Source organism: Channa argus, chromosome 1, assembly GCF_033026475.1.
Source record: "Channa argus isolate prfri chromosome 1, Channa argus male v1.0, whole genome shotgun sequence".
In the NCBI taxonomy this organism is placed as follows: Eukaryota; Metazoa; Chordata; class Actinopteri; order Anabantiformes; family Channidae; genus Channa; species Channa argus.
Window position 1 is genome coordinate 15016005 of NC_090197.1, and position 12612 is coordinate 15028616.

The window sequence follows — 12612 nt, forward strand, 5'->3', positions numbered from 1 at the left end:
ACAAGTGCAAGTACTTACACGTGAGTACTTGCTGATACTGATACAAGTACTGAACTGTTTTCTTTCTAGAATGAGTTACTGCACAGTAAAATTCACATCAATCCATTGGAGTTAAGCAAATCCTGCGAGAAGAATTCTTGCATGTTTTTTACTGCCAAAACAACTTGTACTAAACAGAACGCTGCTGTATACTTCTCAGCAGAAGTTCCGAGAAGAACAACAAAACAAACACAGACTTTGGGGCAAGATCCTTGATGGAAAAGCGCGGACAACATGGACTAGAGAGTCTACACAGGAATATGAGGTTAAAAATATGAAGGTCAAAAACTGTAAAACTGTTAGGGTAAAGTACTAGTTACTACACATAACCCTTGTTGTATTTTTAAAATATTCTTGACAATTATGAGCATGACTGACAGTAGCAAGGTCTAAAGGCTTTAGCAAAGCATTTTCATTTAGTTTTACTTTAGTTGTTGTGAATTACCTTAAAATGGCTCAAAACCACACTCATTTTTCCACCTCAGCCTACATGCAGAGGCTAACATGGTATCTGGCGCAGTATTACGAATACAAGGCAGTACGGGACATCCCGAGTTTTTAGGTAAACATTTAAAACATTTAAACCCTATCCAGAACTGGTCTTCAGCCTAGCAGAGAGAACAAGTTTAGAAGGGCCCTGACCAAGATCCCAAACGCTGCTGTATATTGAATGTGAAAGAATACTTAGAGTCGCCAAGAAGAACAACAAATAGGTTGAACCTAAAATTGATTTTGGGGGTGTACTGTAGACTTAGCTGTTTACACATGTGAAGTCCAGCCAGTTATCTGTGGTGCACTTTCTCCCTTTTATGTTTATTTTTATTGTTCTCTCATAATCATAACAGAGAGGTCAAAACTTCATAGGAACATTAATATTTTATTAGCCAATGCTGGATTTAGGGAAGTGCCCCAGCTGGAGACATAACACCCACAAGGACTGCAAGTTATAGTAATTAATGAGGTCAAATCTTGTAATTTTGAAAAGGTTTCTCAAATGAGTCTAAACCCATATCCCAATATAAAATCATAGAACATAATCTCTATGAGAAAGTACATAGAGCAGATCGATGAACAAACAAGGACAGAGAGACAGCTGCTTGTTGAGAACTACAAGGATGTTATTTTATGTAGTCTAAATTTAGCTAACTAAAAAAAGTTGTGGACATGCAGTCTTTTAAATCAGGAAGAAAATGTTGCAATAAGTCAGTTAGATATTGTTTGTCTAGCAAACAATATTTGAGTGGGATCTTGTTAGTTGTACAACATGTATGAATAAAACATGGAATCGGTTTGACATTTTCAATGTCAAGTTCTGTAAATCAGAAGTTTAGAAGAAGCGTTAAATGCATTTTTATCCATGTTTGGCATCTGTATGTGTGACAGAATGAAAAGATGACAGATCGAAGCAAAGGAAGATTTGGAATTATGATGGGTTGCATAAGGGACAAAATAAACATGAAGAGAAAAAGATGAAGTGAAGGAAGATCTGAAATATTGTAGAGAGAAGGAGATAGTGGGAGTGGAGGAAGTTAGTGAGATAGAGATGAAAAGATGAATTTAGACAGGGAGGATGGGTTAAACAAAAAGAGGAGTGAAGAAAGGGAGTGTGAAAGATAACAATGTCAAGGATGATACCAGTGTAAGATGTATCAAACACTCTCTTAAAGCAAACGCCAGGCAATATTTTCCCTCCCGTATTATGCAATGTTTAACTTGTCAGAGTAAGTCTAAATGTGGACTCAAAGCTGCTACCACCTCTGAGCCACAGAGGGAGCACAAGAGAGGAAGATAAGTCTTTGATAGATGGTCAGCTTTTGTGGGTTCGGTATCAAAGAGCAGCAGGGACAAGACAGATGGTTAGAGATGTGATGCATGGGAAAAAAACAGAGACAGAAAACGTTAGATTATCATGGTATAGAATTAGATGAAGATCAGAATTTAATCCAACTTGTGAAATGGTGACAGGTCAATGTTTCCTCTCAAACGTTTAGTATACGGGAGATTATCTGGAAATAACAGAATGTAACCAAAGCCTAATATTAATAAGTAGTCTGATTCTAAGTGCAATGAGTTAGGATTAAATGTCAAGCTTGGAGAAACAATATAAGTGTAAAGAAATAAATGTTTTCTTTTAAACATTAAAAGCAACACACATAGCTTAATTTTAGAACATTTGTTACATGGGTGTAGTTCTAGCGCAACATACCTAATTACAAATATAAGCTTTGAGAGATTCGCGGTAATCAAGTCCTTTAATAGCTCAACACTTATGTCATATGTGTCATATTAATACAACCAAGCAAAAATATATCGTAATCCAGAGACTGTTCATACAGTACCAACTGACCTGGTTGGCTGGGCACTGTATTCAAAAACAGCATTAAATGTGATTGTAAATAATTTGTGAATATTAAACATCCTCAAAAGAGGGAATAAGACCTGGAAGGAAAAACATGCTCGGAAATAAGCTTATTAGCTTCGTGTCAACAATTAGATGAGAGGATGGATACCACTCTCTTCTCTGTTTTAGCTTATTTTAATTTGTACAGTAGGTAAGGTTTTCTCACCTGTGCACGGTGCTCACCAACAGAGAACTGAACCACAGCAAAGTTGGGTGAAGTGTGGCTCCCTTCAATGCGTTCCACTGTGGAGGAGTCGATCTTCAGCTCACTGCTGATCTCAGCACTCTGTATGAAGTCTTCCGTCTTTAGGTCCTCCACACGCTTCAGCTCCCCATCAGCCAACTGAATGATGGAGCCCTTGATGAAATATGGGGGGAGTGAGGGAGGCACCACAGTACTGGATGGGGGAGGATGGGCGGCAGCGACCAGTCCCGGAGGCACGGGAACAATGGGGAGATGAAGCTGGGCTTGGACCACAGCACCTGAAGAGGCCTGTGGGTACGATCCAGTGTGGGTTTCTGGAGCGTCTCCTTTGGGAGCTGCGGCAGTGATGTACGTATGTGGGAGTGTGGTAGGAAAAGGTGTGCCTTGGGTAGATGATGTAATGTGGGAGGTTACAGGTTCCAATGTAGTGACTCCACCTCCACTAACAGGGATAATGACGGGTTGGGGACCAGAAATGAGTAAGTGTTGTTGGCCGGTGTGGTAACTGATTGGTGTATGCTGGCTTCCACTGCCACCCGCAATATAACCAATGATAGGTGGCTGGGGGTAGATACTGGTCGAGGGGAGCCCCATTGACAGTGACTCTGTAGCATTGTGAGTGGTCTGGATAACGGTCTGGGGGGACAGTGTGCTGAGAGCTTTCAGGCTGTCAACACTTAATGGTGGTGGAAACGTGAATGTGGACGTACTGTTGGAGGAAGAGGGTATGCGATTGACAGGTTTGCCCAGGATGATGCCACCTTTCTCCAAGTGTGTGGGGGCAGAGGTTGTCAGCTTCTCGGGGCTGCCTCTGGGTGGTACCAGCTGGTGATCCACATGGCTGTTGGGCATTAGCATGACAGAGGTTCTCAGCCCTGAGGGGTCATGAGTAGAGTAGTCTGATGGCAGAATCAACTGGCGGGCCTCGTAGGAGGACAAAGAGGATGTGGGATCCCGTAATTTGCTCCCTGACTTAGAGAGGGTGGAATCTGAGGATGCTGCAAATCGCCGGCCCCTTTCCAGCTCTCCATTGTGGAGCTCTCTAGTTCTGGAGCCACCTTCCTCTTTTCTGCTGTGCCCATCTGTATATTGCACCACCACATGTCCCATCCCATGTCCCAAAGTATGATGTGGGTGCAGTGACTGGGGAGGAAGGTGAACAGCTCCTTGTAGATGAGGCGACGGCACAGTCCGTGATGAAGCCGACATTTGAACATGATGAGGGGTCAGGTCAGTGGCAGGTGGAGGCATGGATGTCCGCCCAGTGGACGTTCGCTGCTGGTCATATTTAAAGGCCTGTGAAGGAGCAGAGGCTGTCTCTGTTTGTAAGTGTCTGTGTGAGGCCAAAGAGGAGGAGGAAGAAAGGGGAGGAGGTGGAGGAGGAGGTGGTAGCAGTTGCGGGGAGATATAACCTGTGTATGGGTAGGGTGAGGCTATAAACTGCAGATTAGGAGGCAGCTGGGTGTAATGGACAGTTCCTCCAACACTGGATTGTGACAGGGAGGATGTAAAAACTGTGGGAAGAGAGGTGACTAGCCTCGGTGAAGAAGAGGACGATGAAGAGTCTGATGTGGAGAAGTGGGATTTATATTGGGGCCCGTCAGACTGAGTGGAGCTATGGTGCCCACCTACACTGCTCTCATTTCCACCAGCCACACTGGCAAGCCAGGCCATGTTCTCTGTGCGTTGGCTGTCACTAGCAGGCGGCATGGTTGGTGAGCGATTTTCAGATGGCAATGTGCTTGAAGGGATCTCCCTTTTCTTTGGGGGCAGACATTCATTGCTGCGTTCCTGGTTGGACTTCATGCTGATTTCACCTCAAGTCCCTTAATTGTACTTGTCTTTCCTTATTTATTGAACTACTATAACTTTTTCTCCCTCCTCTCTGACTTTCTGTTTTCACTTTACTTTATCCTTTTCTCACTTTTGATTTGCTCTTCTTTTTCTCACTTTAATTTGCTTTAAACTAACCTCCTCAATCTTGTCTCTCTTTCCCTCTCTATCCAGTTCACCCAAGGCCTTTGATTATCAGGTCTTTTTTTGATTAACAAAATAAATCCAGGCCCTAACAAGCAGGTGAGCAAGGATTAACAGATGAATATGAGAATATGGAGGGGTGGTTAGAGGGGAGGGGTAGGGCGGCCTGTTCGGTCCACGGGGCTTTAGTGTCTGAAGGGTGAGCGCAGTGTAGTAGGGAAGAGTGTCACGATGTCACACCTGCTGCTGCCGCCGATGACGACGGGGGGCCGAGTGCGTTGCACTTCATGTGGAATCATTTCCCTGGAAAAGCAAGTCTGCCCACATGCAGCACAATCCTGTGAAAGAGATAGGAAGGCATTTAGGAAAAGATGCCAATCTGAAATAGACAAATCAGTAAATCAAAAGAAATTGGAGGGTAGTTCCATGTTTATATTTATGCACGTTGTTTTTATCTAGACATTAAAAATACTGAACCACAATGCCTGGATAATCCAATGGTACTGTATGTATCCCTGGTCTTGGGTGCAGTGTCACAAAAGAGAATAACTGACACATGTCTCTAGAGCAAAATAATGGAAAAATGATTGCTTGTTAATTGTGAAGGAATTTTTTTGGTGTTGTGAATCTAAGCTTTTAACAATTTTGCTATAACGACTTTTTACATATTATAGCAAAATGTTTTTCAAAATTCAGTCAATTCAGTGACTGGGAGAAATAGAACAATACACTCTTACAGCAAATGCAGAATATGAAAATGACATACAAGGTGAAGAGGAGCCCCATTTGCCATAGAAAAATGCACTGAATTCTGTATAATTTCAAGACTGAAATGAAGGTTGACAAAAAGGCCAGGAGCCAACAAAATTATACCAGGGCCATGGAGTAACACAAGGACAGTCTGCAACTAGATGTTCTGAAGCCCAAAAACATTATATAGGAAGCAACCGTGATTGAAGGGAACTAGAAAGTTCTGAAGGATAAAAAGGGGGCCATAACACAACATAATGATGCCTTTAATGCCTGCAAGAAATTTTAAACAACCAGCAGCTCTATGTAAATATAATAATATAGCTATGTGGCTACGTCGTGAGCCTCCAGAGGTCATGGTAAGAATAGATGTAGTGCCACCAGCTACCAAGCTGATGTATTTTGTTGTTGACTTAAAAGTGACAGGATTTTTGGCTATTGTAGGTTTTGTAGTTCAAGATAATTTAGAATTAGAAGTGGAATTGAAGCAGAATAAAACCAATAATAAAAGATCTTTTGAGAGGCTTGCAGAAGCTTAGATCTCTAATAATAATAACATGAACAATTCCAAGTAGTTTCCAGCACCTGCAGTACTTGGACTTCGAATACAAGCTTACGCTGCACTGAAAAAAGTACGTGTGACTGTGCACCACACGTGTGTGCGTGTATGTGTGTGCACCATCTGTTAGCGAGGACCCCCTGCCGCAAAAGATGGAAAGCTTGGTGTGAATCTCATAAATAATATACAAGCATTTCAAGCACATGCACCCACACACACACACACACCATCTTGCTTACTCAAACAATGACACCGGGGCATACTCAATTATGCTGACACATGTTCTTTTTCTGACACACAGCAAAAGTCCACACATAAAACACATGACACATAGAGACTTTTATCAGCTTGTGCACAAACCACACACACTGAGAGATATAAAGTATATATTTGTCCAACTTAAAGACTCTTTGCACACATAAAAGTAGGTGGAGTAGCAGTTGACTAGCACACTACAAACTAGTACTAAACACGCACAGCTAGCTGCTTGTTGCCAAGCGTAGTAGATATAGTTTCTCGGTTAGGAGTTTGCAAAGTGAGTGAGTTCCGATCATCAGTGAGTAGTTCTCATGCATATAAAGACATGACTGTGACAACAACATTACAAATAAAACATATAAGCAGCTGTTTAAACCACAAAAAATCTATTACTATTTTGCATATTTATAAACAAATAAATGGTAGATTTTCATGACCAACAATATTCTAGAAGAGGCTCTTTAACCTAAATTATAAGAAATACATTTCATAGCTGAATGAAATAAAAGCAGGTCACAGCCATTTATGCAGCTGTTCTGCTAACATCAATAACTGTAACACTGCAGCTGCTCCTAACTCTGTAATTGTATTGGTGATAAGTCTGACTATCTAATATCTGAGGCTTCCAAGCTACAGAAAATTCAATCTTTCAAATAGAATGACTGGGCCAACATCTCTCAGGCTTACAGTATTTGCTAATTCCTGTAGAGTGATACCAACTGCACCCACTGAGTATGTGTGTGTGCGTTCTGTAGGGCCAAGGACATCTTGCATCTGAAGCACATCCCTATGGTTTAAGTGTCACAGTGCTACTATAACACAACTGCAGAGATGGACATAAGAGTAAGCACATGCAAATACACACAGGACAGTACAAGAGCACCAAGACACACTCTGGCAGGTGTTGTTTTATGGTAGTGAGAACACACACACACACACAAAGTTTCTCAAGCACACACACCATCTGTTCATTCAAGCAGGCGTGACTCAGAGACTCAGACATACTGCTGGTCAGTGAGCTTATAGCTCAGAGATGTACCCTGCTCCTTTTTCATCTCTGTCACTCTATCTTCACTTGACTCCTGTCCTGCCTCACCCCGCCCACCTCTCCTCCTTCATAACTCCACTCTCAGTTCTCATTCTTTCCTCTAATGGTTTTAATCTTCTGTCTCTCAGTATCTTCAGTTTTCAGGACTTCAAAGACACAGGTCTCTGCTTCACTGTGAGATGCTTATTGACTGTACTGTTCATGCTGTGGCACAGGTCATAATCTGTAACAGTTCTAAAAAATAAACTTTTCTGCTTGTATACGCAAAGCTCTACGACAAATTAAAACTTTGAAAACAGAGGATTAGTATGTGTCTGAGAGCTCTCAGATCAGTGCCATTTCATATCAGCTGTCACATCAAACCCTGACAGTGTCTGTACATGCTGCCACAGATCTGTTCACGCTGCCATCTCTGAGAGCTTTTATATTCAGAGGAAGGCACATCATTTCTGACAATTCACTTAGAATGTGAAAAAAGTTTTGAATTGCAGGGGAAACTATATACACCTACTAATGGTATACAGTGTACTAATGTTAAGATTTAGTAGATCTACCGTGAGACTGTGATATGACACAGCTGTTAAAAAACTACTACAGTAACACACTACGTATCATTTTGCATTGCCATGGTTGGTAATAAAAAATAATACAATACAACATAGCATAGCTGTTAGTAAAACTGAAGCAAAACCTTCACTCTAGTCTCCCTTCAAGTTTGTAGAGTAGCAAATCCTTGGCATCCTAATCATAAAACAGGAAAATAAAAAAGAAAACTGCTCCAATTAATGAAGGAAGAGACGGAAGAGGTCTACAAAGGGATCTGAAGGAAGGATTAAGAGAGATAGAAAGGTGGGGAAAATAAGAGGATGGCAGTATGAGTGTGGAAAGGCTTGGGAGACATAGGGGAGATGGAGAGAGAAAGAGTGGCAGGCTCAGCTGACCTACATTGCAAAAAGAGAGAGCTTCACTGAAACTGACACTCAAACACACATTCAGCGAACAGCTATGTCACCTGAATCTTGCTGAGTTTGCAGCCTGCATGTGTGTGTGAGCGCAGGTGTGCCTCAGGATATCAGATGACCCGTAACCTGAGCCGTCTGTCCTCCATGTGCTTTACTCTCTCCCACAAACAGATACACACACACATGCCCACACACACCTTATCCAACTCCCTAAAGCCGTGGTGGGTGTATTTGCCCTGGGACACTGGTGACAGTGAAAGAGCTGTGTGTGTGCTTCAGTAATGCTCACTCGTAGACTATAGTATTGTCCTTCTCCGGTCAAAACAATGGAGGTGTGTATGTCACCCCTTCTCCCCTTCACACTCAAAGAGACACACACACTGCAAATGTATACTTTCCTGCATACCTTGTGTTGTAAAGCTGTAGCTTTACATCGCAGCTGTATGAGGTACTACAAAAAAAAACAAAAAACACAGAAATGTATGGGTGAAATGTGAAGTGTTCATATTGTCTGTCCCTATACAGTATTTAATTTATGTATCTAACTTACACGACAATCTGTTGTTCATGAATTCATCATTTTACGATATAAAAAAGTGATAACAAAATGTTTACAATAAAATCACTCAAAGACACAACGCTGGGTTTCACAGTTATAGCCTATAAGGAGACTAAAAGATAAATTTAGGTTAAATGTTATAAATCTGTCTGCACTAAATGCATGCAATGCTCTTCAACATACTGTAGTTTCATACATAAAGGGCATACATTTAAAGAATTTATTGTATCTGCCCTAGACACCTGTATAATATATTCTTGTGAACATTTAAACTTCTAAATAAAACACACCCAATCTCTGTAAAATATCTGTTGTATGTCTTTACATTTCCATTTAATAATTGCAACATTAAACTAGCTTCACTGTTGTAGTTTCCGTTGATGCTATCAACTCTGTTGCACATGGCTTTAGTTGTCAGCAGGAACAGCATTATCTATAATTACATGCAGGTGTGTCTGTTCCATAAAACAATCTACTAAAAGTTCACTTTAGGACGTTATAAGGAATAAGTGTATTACCTACTTTTAAAAATAGCTTATTACATCAAGGTTGAGTAGTGATAGAAATTGTGAGCAGCACTGGTACTTGAGGCTCAGGGACGGGAGGCTAACACTATGATTGTATGATCACAGACAGAGCAGTTTGAAACACCTTTTCTTTTTTGTCCTTACGCTTTATCCCATGAGTTCAGGGTCGCCACAGCGGATCGTTGTCCGCATGTTTATTTGGCACAGTTTTTACGCCGGATGCCCTTCCTGACACAACCCTCCCCACTTTCTGCCGGGCTTAGACCGGCACTGCACAGCTGGGGAGGGGAATGGGCTGTTAGGGGTTCAGTGTCTTGCCCAGGGACACATCGACATATAGCCGGGACCCTGGACCACCTTACCATTGATCTACAGCCGGCCCAACAGTTTGAAACTCCTGAAGGTCCATAAAGAGCAGCAGGTTAAAAATGTGATGACTTTGGCTTTGTTTGCTTATTGTGAACTTCTACAAAAACACAGCATTTCTTTTCATCATTTCATCTGCAAAAACAAGTGCTGTGTACATGAGCTACATATGTGTGTTGTAATTGAATCTTTGTGTGTGTGTGTTTGTATGATTGCCCAGTCATAATCACAATCATAATCAAAAGGATAAGTCCAACGCGATGTGTTATCTCACTGCTAAATATAGTTCAACTGGAAAGTACGGTGTTGCTGCAGGCTTAGACTCTCTGTCTCTCTCTACTTCTCTGTTTCTTCCTCTGTGCCTCACTGTAGCCTTTTGTCTATGTGGTTTTTCATTAGTATGGGTGTGTGTTTGCATGTGTGTTTGCCTATGCGCGTGGATGTGTGTGCACTGTGGGGACAGTTGCCAGACTGGGAATTCTGAGAAGGCTGCCACTTTTTTCACTATCACTCTCCAATACTGATCTCTCTCACACACACACACACACACACACACTTTAGTATTGGTCAGATAGTGAGGGCATTATGGAGGATCTGCCATTGACAGATGGAGACAGAGTTAGAAAAGCAGAGGAAGAGAAGAGGGAGGGGTAAGAAAAAAAAGAGAAGCAAGAGAAAGAGAGAGAGAGAGAGAGAGAAAGAGAGAGAATGGCTAAGAGTTACGCAAACAAAGAGAGACAGAGATGGAGAGAAACAAATAACTGTGAGAAAAAGAGAGAGTCTGTTTCAGAAAACAAACACTTAAGAGTTGCATGACTTGCACTTTCTCACCCCTCGACAACCCCGAGCTTGGGCTGGGGGGAGGGGGTTGGTAGGGTAGACAGTCAGGGAAAGCCTGAGAAAGAAAAGGACCAATGGAAAGAGAGCAATGGAAGAAATGTGAGAAGAGAAGAGGAGAGAAGAGAAGCGCTACAGGACCATGGCAGAATGAGAGAAACGACCAGCGTCGATTGTAGGAAAAACTAGGGCAGACGCAGTACGCACTTACAAATGACATGCTGTGATACAACTAGACAAGCGTTCAGGACACACACACACTCACACACACACGCACACACACATACACACACTTGCTGACTCTCTCTCACCCCGACACACACTTCTTTTAGAGCAAGCACAAAAAGTGTGTGAAGTGTACTTACCAGGGGAGCAGGAGTAGCCCACTTCTGCAGCATGCTCTCTCTTCCTCACTTGTTCCTTTCCTCCCCTAACTCCTCTCTTCTCCTGCTTTGCTGTGTCCCTTGTATATATCACCCTGAGTCTCTCTCTGTCTCCCTCTCTCCCTCAAGCGGAAAATCCCGACCAGATTCAGTGTACTTGTGCTGCAAACTGCTCTCAGCCTTCCCAAACATACTCACACACACACACATACACACACTCACTCACTTACAACAGCCCTCCTTGACAGCGAGGCAGGAAGCTCCCTCACTACACTGACACACAGCACTCAGGTGATCACACACACACAAACACACACACAAAATTGGTAGCATACACTTGCACACGCCCACAGGGAGGGAGTCCCGCATGCAGAGCTCCAACGTGTATTATGCAAGGGGCTGAATGTGAGCCAGAACTCTCACACTGTCTGCCCTACACACACACACACACACAAGCACACAAACACACGCACACACAGAGCCCCTCCCACGGTTCGCTCGGCCAACTTCATCAGGTATTCATTCAAAAAACACACCCATGCCAGCTGGCTGCACGCCCAGAGACCGCTTACAAGCAGAAAAAGAGAGTGAGGGAGAAAGAGAGATGAAGAGAAAGAGGGTGGGAGGGTGTTACAGTGAGAAGGGCCGAGAGGGTAGTGTGGGGGAGATAAAGAGGGAGGGAGGGAGGAACAGAGTGAGCAGTAGAGATTAGAGAACGGGTGACACACGGAAAACACATGTATACATAGAGATATGCTTGAATGGAGAACTGCAACTATATTTATACTGCTACACTAATCTGTCTGATATTTGGTGCGCCATTTATTATTTGAAAATGCCCATCACAAATTCACATAGCCCAAGTTGTAAATTTTTTGTAAAATACACAATCAACAGTTCAAAACCTAGATTAAATGAAATTAACATATACAGCTAATTATTAAAATTGTAGCTGTTAATTCAGCTGTTAAAGCTGCTGTAATTTAAATTACATGCATCTCCATAAAAAAGACACATTTTGAACATGCATTCATAAATCCAAATAAAAGAGCCAAACTCACATCTACACAAATACAATCCAGCATGGTGATTAATGACAATATAACCATTATATACATCTTTGCTTTTGCAGTTAAAATAGGTGTAACGCTCAAATTCAAGAGAACCCTTCCTCATATTGACCACTAGATGTCATCACTGCTCACTTCACTGAGTGCACAGCAGTCTATTTCTGTTAGTTAGCTGACCTAGTTAAAAGACCATTTGGAAGTAAATATAGATGAAATGTGTTCCTCAATGGTAAGAGATGTGGCACGCACAGTGAAGAAGTGAGCACTCACTCATGAGATGATATCACACACACACTAAACAGTTAGATTCAGTAGGTCTAAGCATGCACTTAAAACGCATTCAGTTGGTGTTGGTTGATCTCCCTGTTAGCTTCATATCAATTCCATGTTCAATTTGAGATATTCATAACTTGTAACTATTGCAGGGCAGGAAAGGTTTGAAAGTTTGCTTTTAATGTTGCAGGATCAAAGACCACATAAAATATAGGCAGAGAGGCTCTGCTGAGTAAGAGGGTTAAAAGGTGCCAATCTGCAAGTTTTTTGTCCTATTTTGTAACTTACCTTTTTGAAGGCAGTTTGAAGCATTTTGGTGCTGCGCTGTTAAGTTAATCTTTATGATTTGGTTTAAAATGGTTTGATTTGGTTGTTGTTCAAGTTAAACACACAGTTCC

At 42.0% G+C, this 12612-nt stretch overlaps 1 protein-coding gene across 5 annotated transcripts in view; it reads right to left on the minus strand.

Annotated features, from left to right (window-relative positions):
- The window catches only part of atxn1a (ataxin 1a), an 85093-nt gene that overhangs the window by 8418 nt on the left and 64063 nt on the right, over nucleotides 1-12612 (minus strand). For 4 of the 5 annotated variants that reach the window (XM_067500174.1, XM_067500146.1, XM_067500163.1 and 1 more), the window contains one exon: nucleotides 2607-4960. In XM_067500174.1, the coding sequence (XP_067356275.1) occupies nucleotides 2607-4451 (1845 nt within the window). In that variant the 5' untranslated portion in view covers nucleotides 4452-4960. Of the gene's footprint in view, nucleotides 1-2606; nucleotides 4961-10853; nucleotides 11174-12612 lie in introns of those variants that run through there. The other variant, XM_067500155.1, reaches the window with a different exon arrangement.